At 42.0% G+C, this 19713-nt stretch overlaps 1 protein-coding gene and 1 long non-coding RNA gene across 2 annotated transcripts in view; both read right to left on the bottom strand.

The window, feature by feature from the left end:
• Positions 1–2224: 2224 nt before the first annotated feature.
• On the bottom strand, positions 2225–6502 carry LOC106149067. The gene is made up of 2 exons (XR_001235008.1): positions 5362–6502; positions 2225–5232 (listed from the first exon to the last, which is right to left on the bottom strand). It is a non-coding gene; the product is annotated as an uncharacterized LOC106149067 (long non-coding RNA).
• A 740-nt stretch (positions 6503–7242) lies between these two features.
• Positions 7243–19713, bottom strand: part of Kcnma1 (potassium channel, calcium activated large conductance subfamily M alpha, member 1) — a gene marked incomplete at its 5' end in the record, with an annotated part of 707467 nt that continues 694996 nt past the window's right edge. The window contains 1 exon segment of the mRNA XM_005389908.2: positions 7243–10643. Coding sequence (XP_005389965.1) covers positions 10619–10643 — 25 coding nt within the window. The 3' untranslated portion in view covers positions 7243–10618.

Raw genomic sequence — 19713 nt, 5'->3', positions numbered from 1 at the left:
TTCCTTATATTGTATGCAAACTACCTGCCCCAGGGCGAGTGTAGTACTCACACTTATAATCCTAGTATTGGACCAGGGATCAGTCACAAACTCTAGAAGCTATTGCATGAGGTTTTGGGAGGACATCCAGACACAAACCACAACAAGGGCTACCTGGTCCTCTGTGGAATGGATTAATAAATTTGTTTCACTAATGCTCCATTGATAAATACTGAAAGTGGTTTCCATTTCAATCTCTCTTCACCAGTCATTGCTTGTCAACTAGCTGAATTAGCAGCTGTCTCTTACCTATCCAGGAGCATGCTGACTGCTTCTTGTTGTCCACTGAAATGGAACATCCTGCAGGCCACATGGCTTTGTCCACTGTGTCGTTGTGTTTTCCTAACTGACCTAACCAGCAGTCCTGATCTAGTTTATGCTCATATTGTAGTGTGTGATAGAATTAAATAATGTGTTAAATCAAAACCAAAAGTACAGAAAGTAATTGTTCATTATTGACAGAAGAATCTTTGAATCTCTGATTTTTGGTACACCTTTTCACAATGTGAAACATTAGTAAGCAGAACAATGTTTCTTCTCTCAAAGGCCTGGTCCCAGTAACATCTAAAACAGTGCTAAGTTTATATTTACATTTTGATGTCATTCCAGGTTTATTCCCATTGCTTACTGTCTGTTCTGTACACACACACACACACACACACACACACACACACACACACACACAATTTTCCTCCCAGGCAGAATCTATCTTGCCTGACATTGTAGAACAGTTAACGTTGATTTGGGTGAATGATCTACTTTGATTTTTGCTACAGAGAGATTTTAGTACAAATTCACATATACTGTTTTCTCAACAAATAGAAAAATATGTTCCACATTCAGTGTGCTGGGTTTACCGGGTCTGCTGTTTTGGAACTCTCTGTCTCATCTTTTTTATTTGCCTTCTCTGTCACTGTCGATCTTTTCCTAATACTTCATCCTTTATGCAGACTCCTTCCTTGGAGCTGCATTTGGCAGTGGAGTTTGCCTAACTAATGGGGACCATATGCCCTGCAATTACATTCCCCAACAACATTCAGATTTGTTAGCAAATATTGGAGAAGGCAAGAGGAGAAACTGGAGCTCAAAGTACTGTCAGGAATTGGCATTTTCTGACAGGTAAACCTGCATTTCCTGACCCCTGGGAGTGAATTCTGGTTTGGGCTGTTATTGTCTTACCTAGAAAGGGGATTTGTTTATGAAAGTACCAATCAATTGGTGGACTGTTCTTCAGATTGCTCTGTGGGCCCCTTATGTCTTCCCAATGGCATGCTTTACTTACTCCTACAGATCAATTTTTAATACCTGAGTATTACCTCCTTGTTTGTTGGTCCCATCCCTCCATAGACTGGAGAATTGGGATCATGATATTACTCACGATTGCATCCCCAGATCCCAGTAAAGGAGTGGGAACATTAATATTTAACTAATGAAGGAATGAATGGGATAATCTCTAGAGGACATTAAATACTAATAGATTTTAACCTACACATATATAATATGGCATATATATGTATAGTAACATCAGTGGCACTTTCCCTACTCTGTAGCTCCTCTTCTTCAAGGCAAAATGAATCTTAGACTCAGGCGTCCAGTCTCCCAAAGGGTTCAAACTCTCACGATCTTGAAGATCAAAAGCATAGACCCAAATTGCATTTTTTTTCCTGGTGGTGAAGTTTCATCTACAGCTCTTTTCTGAGTGAGTTGGGAGGGATGCCTCAAGCCTTTAGCAGGCTTTGGTGAGCAAAGGCACAGGAAACACTGCTTCTCTGTGTGGCTGAAGTGAGGTCCTTCTTGCTTCTCGAGAGCTTGTCAAACACTGCCCATTTCAATAGAAGCCTGCTTATTGGAGAGTTCTGAAGCATGTGGCCCTCTGGGCTCTAAGGCACCACACTAATGCCCCCAGCTCTTTCCCTGCCCCACTGCCTCCTACTGCAGTGTAGGGAGCTGATGGCTCCTCGGAAATGTGGGAGTCTGTTTACACTTGAAGGTGGAAAGGCAAGTTCATGGCTGTATTCCATTTGGTCCACAGGTTTGCACTCACCAGAAAGAAAGAGAAAGGAGAGAAGGCGAGAGAGAGAGAGAGAGAGAGATCCAAAGGGAACTTCGAGACAGCCTTTGCCACCACCATATCCCATGCCCTCATGCTATGTGACTGCTACAAAGACACAAGAAACACTCCTTGTTTTAGAACACAAATACATAAATTTTTAATCTGCGAAAAATACAAAATGAAACCATGTACAAGTTATGTACAAACCCTTTTTACAAGACAAGAGAGTTATCACTGGTTGTTACAGATGACAGAGTTGGGTAGATCATTTCAGAGCACCAGCATTTATTCTCTTCTCCAGTTCTTGTTCAGTCACAGTCATTCATCATAGCCATAACCATAATGCCAACCATCAAAAGTATGAAACACAGATGAAGAAGCCACGCTCTTTTTCCTTCATGAACATGTAGGCTGACCTCTGCTTTTATGAACATTTTTTTCCCTCTCTTTGTCCCCTGAAGGAACCCCAAGTACAAGTTCCAGTGGTAAGTGGGGGAAAGTTTCTTTTTCAGCATCTGGGTGGTGGGATGCGAGCCAAAAGTTCTCGGCAGGATGTGATTATGTCACCTGGGAATGAAACGTTTGTAATTAGGATTTCCAGGCAGATCTTGGTTTATGTTTGACATGTTGCAGTTCTGGTCAAGTGTGTATTTGGCGGAAGGAAGGGAAAAGGAGGAAGGCGCTCTGGGATGCACGGGGTTCTGTTGCAGTGTGGGTGTGAAGCTTGGTCCGCCTTGTTGGCAGCTTCCTTCCGTGCCAGATGCCTTCTCACACGGACCCTGTATCCCAAGTGAGGGAGACTCAGGGTCACATGTGTGATGTGTGCACAGTCTGATCTCTGACTCCCAAAAGTGGTCTCAGCAGTGCTGCCTGGGGTGGCCCTGGAGAGTTTAGGTGTCACTTTTGGCCCTGTTCTACTGAATCGCAAGGTAAAGAAAGAGGAGGAACATGGAATACCCTTCAAGGGAATAAATAGACCACAGAAAGTCTCTTTAAATGTGAAAGTCTACCTAGAAATAAGATCATTTTCTCACCTGGCCAAAATACCTCTCTGGGTACTGCTGCTCCAGAAAAGCCAACAAAGCAAGGTGATTGTGGCATTTAAGAAGGCTGAAACTAAAGCTGCAGATGTGTGCTGTATGGTAAAGGATGAGCAACAATGCTGTGACATGAACGGGAGATGAAAAGGAGAGGCCACCTCAGGATCCCTCTCTGGGAGCTTCAGAAAGAGTGCCAGCGACCTAGACATCCTGTGCAACCTCCATTTTCAAGGCATCCAAGGTAACCCCAACCACCTTCCAGGCAGGCCTTGCGGCAAGATCTGGGGATAAAGACAAATAGGCAACCTATCCTTCAAGGGAGTCCTTTTACTTGTAAGTCACTATCTCCAACAGCCTTCATCCCCAAACCTCATATAACACCCTGCCTTGTCTTTTTTTAGAATTCTCCCCTCTTGTTTTCCATTTTCCTGGAACTGGAGTTTGCCAGATCTCCTATCACAAGAATGTCTACTTATTTTGCTCTTGTTAGCCTCTAAAAATATGGGCACAACTCCCAAAGAGATCTGCCACCAGATCTTTTTAACCTGCATTTTGCACTTTGGAGAACTCACCCCAGTACTACCCTTTCCAAGGACCTATGCAAATGAGTCGGGTTCCCACATTGCAGGGCCCACTGCAGCCCTCTTCTTGCTCCACTCCTCTGCCCTTGAAGACTTCCCCTACGAAGCTCTCAGCTTTTTCTGCCCTGGATGAAGACAACACCTTTCTCAGCAGACTGCATTCACCCCCTCTTCCTGTCTTTCCTTCCTCTTTCCTGTTCCTCCACCTGGTCCTGACCTGGAACTGTTGGCTGAACACTTTTTTCAGAGAAAGTTTTGAGTCCTACAGCTGTTACCCCAACACACAGTCTTACAAGCCCAGCCAAGGCTGTGCAACCATTTGTGATCCATGGTGCCTAGCTTGCTGTTTGCTGTTCTCATTTACTTAGAAACTCACTATAAACAGCTCTTTTGTGCCACATGATAGTTTTCATGACATGTGCCCTGTATTCCCTATTAGGCAGGTGGACTATCTTCCTCTCAAAATTATACCAAGGCTCAAATGCACAGAGGCTACTCCGTAACTGTCCCCTCACTGTTACTGATTAATATCATTTCCTGTCCCTGCCTTCAGACCCGGCATGCTAGCCCTCCCCTTACCTAGCTGTTAAACTCCATCTTTTCCTGAAGAGTCCATCTTGCTGAGCCACTTCAAACCAGAGCATTTCTCTTTTGTTTTAGTTCCTGCCATATTGAAAGGCAGTACTGTGTCACAGGTCCTTAGTCTTTCTCTAATGGCTCTGCATGTTTCTCTTTCTAGTTGGATTTTAAGATCACTGACAGGAGGATTTGTATTGCGCTCATTCCATTGACTTGCTCCATCCTCCTTAAAAAAATTTACTGACCGCTAGCTGGTTACTAAGCAGTGGCTACCTGATGATCTGACAGGATGTTTTATAATGGAAATTCATATTTGGCACTTGTGAACTGCTGACTATCCTCTACAGTTTGTTGATGGTCTACATGATATTCTTATTATATAATGCCCAGAAAATAGTAGAATCAGGAGGTTTTTAACAATCCAAACTGTTTCCCTTCCCTCTAATCTACTTAGTTTGTTTGTAGGTGACACTCAGGTAACTCAGTAGAGCAGGGATATCCTGTGTCTCAATTCGCTGAGATGGGAGCAATGCATGCACAGAAGGCAGCTGCTGCAACTGGGCAAGTTGTTAGCAGGCGGTGTTCAACCTGCAGGCCTCCGTGCTGCTGAGACAACATTCAGCTACAGAATCTACACTTCCTCGGTAATGGCCAGGAAAAACTGACCTGTCAAAACTTTCAACAAAAAAAGTGCACAAGCATTGCTTCCTATCACTGTTGAAAACTTTTAGCGACTTTCATGAGTTGCTAAATCATCTCTCACCTTTTTAGCGTGGCCCTTAGACTGCCTACTTCCTAGCTTCTTCTATGAAATCTTATTCTATTTCTTCTCAGCTTCTCTATAAAAATTCACTTACACAGACATAATGGTCTGACAAGTCTCACCATTGCATCAAAGCCCATTAAGACCCCAACTACCTGGAAAACTCTTCTGGTCCACCTTTCCCCAGTCTAGTCCTCCATTTCCCACTGCAATGCCTACAAAGCCCACCAACCATTATATTCCTCTGAATTCTCCCCACCCCATGGGTCAATTCCCTTCCATCCAACACCAACTCTTCTGGTCCACCTTTCCCCAGTCTAGTCCTCCATTTCCCACTGCAATGCCTCCAAAGCCCACCAACCATTATATTCCTCTGAATTCTCCCCACCCCATGGGTCAATTCATCCCCTTCCATCCAACACCAAGCATTAGTTCTTGGCAGGACATACATGCCCTGGTTCTCCATCTTCTTTGTTCTGTCTTCCCAGTCCTGGTTCTATGTCGTGAATTTCATTTTCACACAGAATTTGAGGCCTATTTTCATGCTTTAAAATACAGTAGGTATATTTTAACTCAGAGCACTGCCTCCAATTTCAGCCCGTAAGACTGCAATACCAGAGCTTCCAACTATTGTGGAGTTATCAGGTCTGTGACCACTGAGGATGACAAATTATGCTTGGTAATCTCTCCAGAAATAAAATGTAAAGAAATAAAATAATCTCTTCAGAAATCTCTTCAGCGATTAAATTTCATCTGTATATTTCCTTCTTTTCCTGCCAACACTGAAATTATTATCAATGGATACAACATACATAGCATCTCATCCGTGCCAACTTCACTTAAATAGTCAGTATGGCCCAATAAGTGCAAATCACCTGGAAATAATTTCTGACCAGTGCTCTTTCATAAATACATCCAAAAGGGCTCATCCCTCCTTCAAACTATCAGGGAATTTAAATGTTAAATCATCTCTGCTGGATAAAAGAAAATATGCCCTTTAGGAACATGGGGTGAATAGAAGAGGGTAGAAATGTAATTTACCAGAAAGGTTGAAGATGAATTCTCAGCTCTTTTTGCTTTTTAAAAAGAATCAGTCAAGCCCTAAGTAATGAGGGCCTTTCAAGAGCTACAGTGACTGCTGGTTTTACCACCAGTCCAGAAGCAGTGAATAGGAACAGAATAGAAAGTGGGTAGATTCTACTCTGGCACTGTGTCCACACTGGATGAATTTGTTTAGTCACCTGGGAGTCAAAATGACTCAAATCCTAGTGAATTTATGTGCCATTCTTTCTCTCTCTCCCTTTCTACCTTTCTTCCTTCATCTTGTTCTTCCTTCCTTCAATGAGGTTCTCTTTGATGATGAAATGATACATCAAAATAACATTTATGAGCATAAGGCTGGGTGTGGTGATGCACACCTGTAATTCCAGCACTTGGGAGGCTGAGGCAGGAGGATCATTGTGAGTTTGAGGTCAGCCTGGGCTACAAAGTGAGCTCAAGTCCAGCCTGAACTGCATAGTGAGACCCTGTCTCAAAAAGACCAAAAAAAAAAAAAAAATTATGAGCATAAATAGTGAGGTGGTTAGTATATTAATGAAAAAAACTCAAACAGGAAATGGAAAAAACAAATGACTTCCTGAAGCCTAGAGCTATGTAGGAAAAGGTAAAAGGGTACACTGGCAGGGATGGTTGGGGAGCTTGTCTCAGGATTCTTGCTACCTACTAAACTTTGAAGATGTGGGCTCAAGAGAAACGGATTACCCAGAGCTGGATGTTGAACCAAGAGAAAGAGAAGGCAGAGATGAGATTGAGAAGATAATCCTAGAAACAGGAAGAAAAATCTGATCAGTGTGATTGAGGTACATGTGAGTTTAGAAATCTCCATCTTGAATCTAAGGAGTTTCCAAAAGATAAGCACAGGAGTGAACCCAACTGTGGTACGATTCTGGAGCAGAAAATGTACATACATTGTGGTTGGGCTATTGCATGGGTGATGTAGCTGGAAAGAGACCGTATTCCAGTCTTATACAAAATGATCTTCAAAGGATTGGCCAAGGACAGGCAGTCACTCTGAATTCTTGCTTTAAATTTAGGTGCTGTCCTCTCAGATCTGAAAAGCATCTTAGCACCAGCCCAATGAACCATCGTCATTTTAAGGTAATGAAAACTCCAACAATTTCAAGAACATTTTCAAGACTTATAAGTAGTTCTTTGCAGATGTTTCTCTTGAATTCTTAAATTAAACCTTCAGCAGGGAGTCTTTTGTTTTCCACATGAAAATATCCCCCATTTCTGTTTACTCACTTCTCCTCTTTCCCATGCAAACCAAACAGTTCTAGTTACTCACTTATTTAAAATATCCAATCCTTTTTACAAAGTATATCATAAGATGGCACAACTCTTAGAAGTAAGGAGAGTATTCTCCAACATGGCTTAGCCACAATCACTTTTATTTAAGGTGTTTTATATTGGAGGGAGGCAATATTTTAAAATATAAAATAGCTAAGACAAAAATAAGCTTTATCAATGAGAAAGGTGATGATGATAATGATGCATTTATACACAGATACTTTCTGTTTTATAAGCAGCCTTTTGGTAGATCTGATTCCCAAAGCACCCAAGAATCATTGTTTGAGAGAATGGCTTTTCTGGAACCCTAGAATGGAATGGGAGATCAGAGCCTTCTGACACGGAGTATCACCAAAGAAGACCATCACTGATCTAGAGTGAATGTAAGTGGAAAGACAGTCTTTCATAACAGAGATGGATGAGGATTCAGGGCCACACAGATACAAATCAGGAAGCTCTGGAATTCCCTTGCTCCCTCTGGAGTTCCTGCCAATCTTATTTCTGTTCCCACTTCTCTTTCAACTTACCAGGCATTAGTTTTTGTGGAAGGGACCACCACCTAGTCATTTAGTGTACCTCCTTTTAAAAATGCCTGATTCTCTTTTCTGGCCCAGAATAATTCATGACTACAAAAGCAAAACAGCATGAACTTATTGCTCTGCCTTGGAAGAGAATGGATTTCTCTCAACTTGGGTCTTGAAGGATAACTGATGAACAAAAGACCCCTTTCCTGTAGATACTATTTTATCCATTATGGTTTTTCTTTCAGTTTAGGTTCAGAACTTTAGTCATATGCAGACTTGAAATGGGGACAGGGTCTAACTTCTGCTTCCAGACTGCCTTAGTATGGAGGGATAAGGGGAAGGAAGAAAAGAGGCAATGTACCACCCTATGTTCCTTTAATGGAAGATTCTTCAGGTGTTCACCACTGCCCAGGGGATATCAAAGGTCCATGACAGGTTCAGAAGTGGTTAGCAGGAGTAAGAGTGGAGAAGAGCCCACTCCAGTTCATGAAGGAAAAAAGAGCGTGGATCGGTGTGAATGTGCTATGGTGACCCCAATGCAAAATCATTATGTAAAAGAAGGCCTAGCTCTCAAGAAAGCTGTCAGTATCCTAGTTGGAGAATTTTTTTCCCCACCAACATGTTTGACTTCTGTTGGAAACCAAGAAATGTTTATCAGCCTGAATATAGACTATTGATGTCATTGTAGTCTGCTGAGTAGACTAGTGATTGATTATAAGCAGTTTTTTTTTAACAATCCAATTGGACATACATTATATTCACAATAGTTTTATAGAACTAATTCTACAAAATATGACAACAGAGTAATCACAGTCCAACACATCACTGCAGGACAATGCCAAGGAGGTGGAAGCATGACTACATTGGCTCTGCAGGGAGTGGACAGAGGTGGAAGGTCATTTTGCCTACATCAGAAATTGGAGTACTTAGTGGAAATATGTTTTCATGTTGATCTCATTGCTCTGATCTGATCTGATTTGCACTATCATAACTAGGCACCACAGGGTCATGGCCTAGAGTTAATGGAGCAGATATCACGGGACTTTGGGGGGATATTTTGGTTAGTTTGGTTAAGTATCCACAGTTTACAATTTTTAAGAAAATAAAAATCACTATCACATCCATGCTTCTCCAGAGACCCTGGTGATCATATTTAAAAATTGATCATTTTGACATTGAAAGACTTGCTAATCATTGGGACAGAACAGCTGTTGAGGTGACTGTGTACACACAACATGCAAGCAAAAGCGGAGCTTGGATGTGCTGATGGTGTCTGATGGCTAGAAAAACCTTTTGAGCACAGCTTGATGTGGCTCATACATTTTTTTCATTGCTGGTAATTTTCAAAGGCCTTTTACTAACAGTCTATATTGAGTGCATTTGTTGTTTTCCTTTTTGTTACTGTTTTAAATTGTTGAAGCAAGTTAGTGTGTTTTGTCCCAGCAATTATTAAATCAAGGAAAGTGAGCAAATTAAAATCTCTGCCAAAGTCGCTTCCTTGATTATGGAAAATTTCTGGATTTTAAACAAAAATTTGGGGGGATAAATGCGTGCATCTCAGATCCCATCGTTAAGGAAAACTATTCATTGGTGTTTATATTCTTTCAGGCTAAAAGCTCTGAGACTTGGGGTCGGGGGCGGGGGGAGAAAGTTCACAAGATCCTCCCAAAGTTGAAATTAATTGTTTGGGTGGTTTGGAACTATGAAATGAGAAGCATAACAGCATGGAGGAGTCCCCACCGTTAGAAAAACAAACGCGTCTTGTGAGCCCTGGTCCTCAACTCCAACACCCCAGGGGTGCCCACAACCCTTCTGGTACTGCTAGTTGGCTGCCTAAATCTGATCTGGCTGTCATAGAAAAGCTGCTAGAAGGTCTTCCCTTTCAATATCTGAAAAAGAGGTGAGAAATACAGAATGAAAACTAAAACTACAAAAATTTGACTTTCAACTGTGAAAATAAGTAAGTTTCCATTTATTAAGAGCTGGTGTCAACGCAGATCAAAACACACACCCTTCCCAGAGAGGATCAGGTGTTCGCCTGTCCTCTTTTGTTTTCTTTTTTGGATTTACTAAAATACATGTATACATTGTTCACCATTTTAAAATTGTTTTGATCATCCATTTCCTTTAATTACAATTAACTGTGGTGGTGACCATCATTCTCCTCAAAGGAAAAAAAGAAGAGAAATGTGCATGAAGGAGTCTGGCCACTTATTCATTTTTGATTTTGCATTGTTTAGGTATAGGGAAGATATTTGACAATGGAAAAAAAAAGAAAAATATATCTTCTTTTCTAATAAACAAAATAATTTAAAATGCTAGAGGCTATACATGACTATTTTAATATGTTCATTTATAAATGAAATCATTTTCTTTTCCAAAATACATGGAAGCAATATTCAAGGCAGACAAAGAGAAAGATCTGTCTACATTATTTTCTTGCAATTCTTGCTTATCCTAATGTTTCCACCAGTGATTCAGCATGTAAGAGGAAGAAAAGTCACGTCACCATTTATGAAGTTTGTCAGGCTTTAAAAAAATAGTTCTGGTCTCCTGGGAGTCAACATTCATCTTCAACTTCTCTGATTGGAGGAATCAAGCTGCTTGTGGATTTATATTGGTTGATCTGGTTAGCCATGTGGGTACTCATGGGCTTGATTTGAATGTTTCTGGGATAGGCATTATCCGGTTCATCTGTAAACCATTTCTTTTCTGCTAAAGGGCAAAATGGATAGAGAACAAGAAGGAGAAATGAGAAGTTTAATTAGTCCTAGGGTAAAGATTTTGGAAAGTTCATTGAAAAATGCAAAAAGGTAATCGATAGAAGCTGACAGTGAGTAATTGCTAAGGAAAATAGTGCAGTGTAGAGAGGACCCCCGCGCCCCGCAGACCTGAAACATACCTCTGCTTCTTGCAGCAAGTGATGAACAAAATGTACCATTTGGACTTGCAAGTACCGTGAGTGGACCTCAGAGGGTAAGGAAGGATTGGAAGATAAAACTCTGGCAATGTTCTCTGGAGTTACTCTAGTGGCCTGAAAAGCTTTGGAGCAGAGGAGATGCTGCGTATATCAGATATTGGGCACCGATACGGTGCTTAAGGGAAAATTTGTGCAGCCGTTGGTTGGAGTGAAGGGATATCATCCCTGCTGCAGAGCAAGCGGTCTAGACTCTCCTGCAGGCTCACCTCTTCTTGGCCTTTCCTCAGGCTTGCGTATAACAAACAGACTTTGAAGGCACTTGCCAGCTCTACCATTTCTGATTCTTTTACAGCCAGCTTGAGGGGGGTCTTAGAGGAAACTCACAGAATTTGCTGGCCAAGGAGTGAAAGTTAGAATAATGGCAGATGTGTTAAGGAAGACGCTGAGATGGCTTTAATTTCAAGAAGGAGAACTCTCTGTTGGTACAGACAGCTATGGAAAGAGTTCCAAGCAGCAATATCTTAACTGCCTATGGTAACCCAAGCTGTCAACACAGGAGCTCGATGAAGTCTTGGCATTTCATTTCTATCCTAAATATAGAGAAGGCTCAGAGAGATGCTGCGTCAGGGCCTTCAGAGGCTGGAGTGAGAGTGAAAACGATCCCGCATCTCTTAGCCATGCAGTACTATTTCACAAGACTCAATCCTTATCCCCGCCTCTTTCTAGAATGGAAATTTTCTGAGAAATTGACCATGTGTACAGATAAGAAGAGGCCCGGAAAATAGGACATTCTAACTTGGGAATCAGCCACTTCATTCTAGTGGTTTAGGGAAAGACAAGAATGAGGGGACAGGCTTTAAAACGCACTCACTGCTATAGAGGCAGTGGTCTCTCCTGTTTCCTCTTCTGTCTGCTAGAACAGTTGCCCTAAGTACCTTGTCAGTGGTTCTGGGCTGATACGTTAATAAAAGACTGCTCACCTAGCTTGGCACCTGCATACGTGCATGCGTGTGTGTATGTGGGTAATGGTTTATAAATTAAGCATCAATGATAGTCTCATCAACATTCTGCTTGTTTCTCCTTGCTCCACATTTTCCACGCCCTGAGCCCTCACTGTCACTGTGGACCATCTCTGGGGCAGGGGTGTGCTTGGGTAAAAGGTTCACTGCCCTTTGTTCAGCGGCTCAGTTAACCCCTCAGGACACTTGCTACCTCTTGCTTAGTTCTCCCCACACCCTCCTCCCGCTCTGGCTCTCTCACCTATTATAATTAAGTTCACTTTGATTTGAACAGATTGGACGATAGGAATTCATAATGCTACATCCTCACAGTGAAGCTAACTGATTAAGTGCTTTAAATTATTCCCCCTGACAGAATGATAAAGTTACAATCTGTTCTGAGATGATCTACAGCTTGCCAGACTCCTACAGCTTCTTTCTACATTCATTTATCTTTTTGTCAAGCAGAGTTTTTTTTTTTTTTCCTAAGCTTCAATTCCATAGATCTTTTAAAGTCATCAGCACATCTGAATTATTAATGAGGCTTTAGAGGCAAGACTCCTGATGGGCTGGTTAAAAAAGGTTGTATAGAAATCCGGGACTGTGTACACATCAAAATAATTTCAGCTCCATTTAAAAAACCATTTAGTTCAAGTGTGACATAGATGAACCATTATGCATTTGTGGAAACCAATTTTTTGTGATCTACGATTAAACTAACCTTTCAGAGAAAAGTAAAGTGTGATGGTTATCATGTTTTAAAAGCATTGCCAGGCCTCTGAAACAATTTCAAACTCTGACTTTTTCAAGCCGTTTATGTGTAAAGATGATGTTTGGTGTTCAGTCTGGTTTCTGTGCTCTGTTTGCCTGAACTGCCCTTCGCTTGGACCACACTGTTACGTGGAATGATTTTGCAAAGGGATTTAGTGCTGTGTTGGACATGCCAGGTTGCCAGAGAGAACTCTGCTGATGGAAATGTGGGGGTCTTTGGGTGAAAGGCCTAAGACAGCTGCAATTTCTTGAAATTTTTACAACTGCTGCAGAGAATAATTGTTCAGAATTTAGTCTTTACAGTTCAATTCAAAGTTGGCATTTTGACCTTTCACCACAGAGAGAATATCAATTTCCTTCTGCTGTCTATAAGAAAGAGAGCATTATTTCTCATTTAAGGTTCTCCCTTTCCCTCTAAATTTGTAGCTGAAAAAATAAAACCTAAGCAGAGTTGCTCTTGTATTTTCGCCATGCAGCTTCGGCACAAAGGAGGGGCTGTACAAAAGCACCTCCCAGTCAAGGGGTGAGGTTTCTTATGCCTGAGAAGCAGTTATTTCATTCGGGTGCCTCCTCAGATAGAGACATGTGTTCCTGGAGACTTGGTGAGGGACGGTGCTGCAGGTACTGAAGGGTATGACTGCTCTGGACATTTTCTAAAATGTCTAGTGGCAGTGGCATTCTTTGAAGAGATGCTCTCAAAGGGCCTCAGAGGAACACATATTGTCATGGTTGCCAGCCACTGGGCTTCAATAGACAGTGCTACAGGTAGGACAATGACAACTGACTTATTGAATCTTGCCTTCCAAGAAGAAACTGTGCCAATAGTTGGCTCCAAGACTGGCCATAAGGAGGTAGACTCAGAGAAGGCATTCAAGTAAGTTCTGTAGGGATCAAGAACAAATCCAAATTCCTGAGTTTATCTCCATTCTCTTCCTTGTCCCGAATGCCAGAGAGATTTCTGAGCACTTTCTTGTCATCCTAAGATGAGAAAGGTGATTGCTCTGGTTGTGAGGACAAAACAGCCCCATTTGTCCACAAGCTTCTTGACAAGGAGGAGATGCATGATGTGCCCTCCACCCCCACCCCAGCAACTGTGTTATTTGTCAAGAGTTTCTGTTACGAGGCAGTTACTTGAGTTCATAGCATCTCCTAGTCAGGGGAAAGGGGGCTAGTATAATAAAAAATGAACCTGGAAAACAGCTGGTGGTGAAATAACTGCCACTGCCATTAGGAAATGTCACCTCTCGAGGCCAGTTAAGTCACAAGCTGTCCACCATGGACACACCGTGAGCCATGAGGCAGAGGCAAAGAAAATGACACCAGGCAGTAGGTTACAGTCAAGTGGACTTGGCTCTCTCCCCTACCAGCTGCATGGCTCTGAGCAAGTTACTATGCAATTTATCCCAGCCTCAGCTCTCTTCTGTAGACCAGGGCTAAGGATATGACTTTCTAGTGTTGTCATGAACAATGAAGCTAGAGACCATGGTGCAACGACCAGAGGCCCAGCTACATGGCAAGTAAATGGGAGTTGTTACTGTTATGAACAAGATTAATGTTGTGACTTTATATCATAGTGACTAACTTCCTGGACCTTATTGTCCCTCAGATTCTCATTTGTCAAATGATTCTGACAGCATCCACATGTGGGATGACCATGAGGATTGAAGGTGCTAATGCACCTTCCAATGGAAGTGCAAAGAAGAGCATGCTTGGTGATCGCTAAGGTATCAGCTTTTGCTCTACGGTTCATATTGGAAAAAGTCCTATTGGCACTGCAGTAGGATGTCAGGATGGGTGTATCTTTTGGATGTGATTACAAGTTGAAGCCCTTCAACAGAGAACTTGGTGGTAGAAAACTGGGGTGTATGCACTAGGGTGCTGGCCTGAAGAGTGCAAATTTTGGAGTAGAATGGCACTGGAGGATTTGGAGAGTGGTTTTCATTTAGAAGGGGAAGGAGAGGAAGGAGCACCCTGTATTATGTTGGGGAGTTTATGGTTGCAATCCTTCTGGGATGCATCTCTGTCTCTGACACATTGGCTTTCACTGGATAGCTGTCCTGCCCCATCAGAAAGCCATCTGTGCCTCTATTGCTAGTACCGTCACTGAGGTCACAGGGCTCAGAATGAGGGTCAGGCCTTCCTGTGGTCAGCTGGGGTATCCCAGAGGAGAGAGCTATCTTGGGGTAAGGCTAAGCTAGTGGGGCACCACAAGCAGAGAAAGAAACAGGCTGCACTGTGAACAGTGAGCTTCTTTGCTGGCTCTGTGGGTTGTCAGTGAGCTGGGATTTAGCCTTTTCCCATAACAGCTCCCCAGAGAACACTGCAGAAAAGGGGACAGAATGACACAGCAAAGGCATTTGGAATAATTGGCCCTCTTCTCACTGTGCCACAAGCTGAGGTTTAGAGAGCAAAGGCATGAAAAGAAAAGATTCCATCTGGATAGAGATAACAACCAAGAACAGTCAGGGCTAACAAGGAGCTCCAGCCTTCAAGGGCAAAGCTGTGCAGGTGTATAGCTCACATTTCTGCAGGGCAGACTGGCTCTCTTCCTCTGCCCACCAAACCTTGCTGTCCCCAGCCCCACCCACGCAGATCTCCTCTCCTCTCCCTGGGCACAATAAGGTACTACATGGAGATGAAATCACTTATATCACAATCAGAACACTTTCTATTTGTGTCACTTCTCTACGATTGTCCACCGTGGCTGTCTCTTTTAACTGCAAGTCTAATGCTGCCATTCACTAAGCAGACCAGACTGCCCACTCCACAGTTTCCTCTATGGCCCTTGGTCCAGCTAAAACCCTGAAGGCAGACTCTTCTCTCGTCCTTGTCCTCTTGTGTGCCAGAGGATGATCCCTCTCACTCCCAAGGGTTGCAGTGAGTGCAGTCTCCGCATGGGAGAGAGACATCCAGCTCAGTGACAGCTGAGTGCCCGCCGCTACTTCTTTATCATATTGTGACAAATCAGGGATGGACTGAAAGAAGCTGACTGAGAAATTGATTTTTACCCTGTCTTGACTTCCACAATCCCTGAAGTTTCTGCACTCTCCTGTTTCTTCCTCAAGGTGCCTGTTGCTATAGGAACCTAGCAGGTTGATCTAATTGTCTCTATTGGGATGCAGACACCTTTCGGTGTTTCCCATGCTGAGGAAGAGTTAGTCAAAAGGTTTTTCTGGTCATTTTGCATCTTGACAATGCTGCCAACAGGCAGTCAGTCTTTCTACGCAGAGCTGTAGCTTACAGTGCTGGTCCCCGCCTTGGGATTAACACCAGCAGGGAGAGACAAACACTAGTGCTTCATAGCAGCACTGCAACGCAACTCAGGGCACTCGCGGTCATTTTTTAAAGACAAGCCAAGAAGATAGAGTACGTTATGAAAAAGTTAAATAAAAATATTTAGAACCAAAATATTTTCCAATACTTATTGAGCAGCACTATCATAAAGCTCTAGGTCACAACCTTTAATATTCAGAATGGAATTTGAAACTTCTCCCAGTTGTGGTGGAAATTTACATAGGAAGCCTTTGTAGACTGGTTTGGGAAGGATCCTGGCAGCAATCACTGGGAATGTTAGTGGCTCCATGATCATCAGTATGTTGACTCTGACAAGGTCTCCCTGGGCCTTTTGGTCCAACAACTGACTGTTAACTGCTTTCACAGCCTAAGCAAACTTGACTGAATGGCTTCTAGAATGGGGCAGATCACCAAATTCTTAACTTGTTCTTTATCAATGCATATATTTTCTCTTCAAAGAATGCTTTAATTTCCTATTACCTATTTGTTTGTATTTTCATGAGGAGAGAGGAGAGACAAAATATGAGAAACTTGTATGCCTCCTTCCTAAGTGAGTAGATATTCACTAACCTCAAGCAGGAAGATAAAATTTGGGGTCAAGTTGAACATAAGGGAGGAAAGTGTTCATTCTACTTAGAAACAGGTAATGCAGAACTTCCAGCTATAAAAATAGAGGTAATCATGATACCTTTGCCATTGTCAAATATTATTACTCATCTATGGTCAAGTCTCAATTATCAATGAGTGGGGACTGTGTGCCCCAAGTTCAGGATAAACCCCCAAATTCCACCTCATATTATAGTCTGTTCCCACTCCAGTCCCATCACAGTATCATCTCATCAGAGCACTAACACATTGTATATAAAATGCATTTTGGCTTTACTTCTATCTGCCCAATCTCTGGTTGGGATTGAACAAATGTCTGAAAGGCAGGCAGTAGGAGCAACTTGAGTAATACATGACTGAGTCATCAGCCCCCAGATAACTGGGCATGGGCTCTCGAGTTGATTCACACAGCTGAACGGTTTTAACTTGGAATCATACTGATCAAACATAAAGGTGAGCTTTATGCTTTTGCCATTAACAACCCTCCTGGTTTAAATAAAAGGAGGGTAAAATATTAACAGAGAAGCTGGTTTGCCAAATGGAATAGCTATAAATGTTTTCCAGAAAAGTTTATCAACTGGCGTCATCACTTGATTTGGTAGGTCTCCTCAAAATAAACACAGAGATGTGGACAGACCGATGGGGGCTGGGCTGGGTGGTGGTGATGTGGGTGGGGGGAGCTGGGTTTCTGATGGGAAAATGCTTTTGGACTTGGAGCAAGGTACCAAGGTGGGCAGGGAGGCCACGTGCAGATTGGAAGGCAAGCCAGATGGAGAGAATCCCCCACAAATTACCCAGCCCCAAACCCAAGAACACCAAAACAAACTCTAAGGAGTCTAGCCATAGCAGCAGCACAGCCTCATTGCGCTGAGCAATTGAGAAAGTGAAGAAAGAAAGAGAAGAAGGAAAAAGAAAGGAAGGGGTGGTGGTGGAGGAGAGGGAAGCAAAACAAAATAAATAAAACCACAAACAGAACAATATAAATAAAAATAAACAAACCAATAACAGAATAAAATTTGTAACTCCTTTTTTTTTTAATTTCACAAAAGTTTTCACAAGGACAACGTTATAGAAGAAAACCCCCAGCAGTGGCTAGGTCATGCAGAACCATTAATTGTCATACCTTGGCCCATTCTATTCATCCTTGTTGCACTTTAGAGAGAGAAGTAAGCTATGTGAGTTTTACAATGCTTTTAAACTGTCATATTTCCTGTTGAGCACTTTAACTGGCACATTCTTATAGTTATAAATGTTCTGAGGGCATAACTTTATAACCTCCTTTGCAAAGAATGCATGAAGAGCTCTTCATGATCCAAAACTAGGGGATATGTATATATAGTTATATATATATAGTTATATATAAAGAAATAGTTGTACATAATATATAAATCAAAATATATAGGAACAAAAATAATTTGAAAAAAGTCTTCCATTCATAGGGCTTTTTACATGTATACAATTGTTCCCCCACCCCATTACTGGTTGGAATACTGCACTGCCCCTGTCTTTGGTGCGGTTGGGGGGTGGGGGGGGAGAAGGAGGTTCTGACTGAGCCTCAGCATTTTGTCAGTAAAAGTGCTTGTCAATCACACAGCAAGCAAATCTCCAAAACTATCATGCTGGAGGGGACAGGGGATCCAAAATCTAAACCCCAAACATTCACCATAAAAACACCCTTTTAGAGATGGTACAGTTATGACTTTTTTTTTACCTCCTCCTTTCCATCCCTATTCTATTCAATGGAATTGTTTTTTAAGTAAACATCTCGTGTGCGTTGACACCAGATCAGGGCTAGTGGCTAGTCAAGAATTTAATTATGGTAGAGTTGGCCAACTTTTAAGAACTATTGCATCACTTAAAGCATGATTTGCATTTGTGAAACATCTGACAACTATATGTTGAAACAAGGGTATTGTTCTCCCATGCTTACTGACTTTAAAAAAGGAAGAAAACAAGAGAAACAAATAATTATACCAAAATGTGTTTCGCTCACTGCTGGACTCTCCTTATTCTCCATCTTGTAAGGACAAGGAGCAGCTCTCTATTACTGTCACTCAGCAGCCCAACAGTCTGGCTGTTAAAGAAACGGAGGAGGAATTCCTTTGCTTTCTGCTTTGGGACAGGGCATAATGCAGCCATGCCGACAATTTAAGGTGGTCACTGGCTTTTGTCTTTGTTGAGTCAAGTGTGGCTTGATCCTCCTACATCCTGATTTATTTAGTATGTTGGCTCCTACAAAAACATCTGGTGTAGGGTTTACCTCCCTCTCCCTCTGCCATCATCCCAGCCCTTGCTCCTGCCTGGCATTGGGGCCCCGCTAATCAAACAAAGGGGAGTAAAAAGGTCCCCTGAGAATGCATGGAAAAATACTTGCTCTTTCCCGAGCATTATTTATTCTGTACATAAGGAAAGTAATTCACCTTTTAAAAGATGTAAAAGTCCCAGGAAGGCAGTTTTTACTGACTTATATCTGATATTTATGATACATATGGCTTTTCATCCCAAATGTCAAAAGTGAAAGAAAAAAAGCTATTCATATGGCAGCAAAAGGAGACAGAATAACGATTTAATATGCAATCAAACTTCTCTTCACTTAAATGAAATGACTGGAATTTGATACATCCACCAGTAGAATACTATTCCTTCCTCTATATTAAGGTTAGAAATGTTTACATGAGTTCCAAAAGGAAGTGAGCTCTGAGACAAAAGGTCTTGGTGGGTAACTGAAAATATCTCTGATGCTTTCTTACTACAAGCAGGTGCTTAATAATCATCTACACAAACCATGAAAGCTTTTCAAATGCTTTGCCATCCTTTCACCGAGAGAATGGAAACGATCAATACGTTTTCATTGCTTTTTGGTTGCTTGCTTCAAATAAATGTGTGCTGTTATTGTGTGTGTATTTAAAAAGAGAGAGAGAGAAGAAAGAAAAACAAACAAAAACATCAAAACCCAAAGCACCCCGATAATCCTGATAAATCAGAACAAACTTTTCTTGTACATTAAATAAACTTGCTTTGCCTAACTGACATTGATCACAAGTGCTCCTTTCTAATCTGTGAACTCATTCCTGCAGTGAGCTATTTATGTCTGGAGCATGCCTTTAGGTTATTTTTCCCCTAGACTCATAAATAACTTTTGGTCCGTCTGCTTATTTGCTGTTGTGCTCAAGGGTTTTATGGTGGTGAAATAAAA

Source organism: Chinchilla lanigera, unplaced genomic scaffold (assembly GCF_000276665.1).
Source record: "Chinchilla lanigera isolate Chin_1 unplaced genomic scaffold, ChiLan1.0 scaffold00036, whole genome shotgun sequence".
Taxonomy (NCBI): Eukaryota; Metazoa; Chordata; class Mammalia; order Rodentia; family Chinchillidae; genus Chinchilla; species Chinchilla lanigera.
The sequence above is the reverse complement of the archived record's forward strand: the minus strand, read 5'-3'. Positions and strand labels throughout refer to the sequence as shown.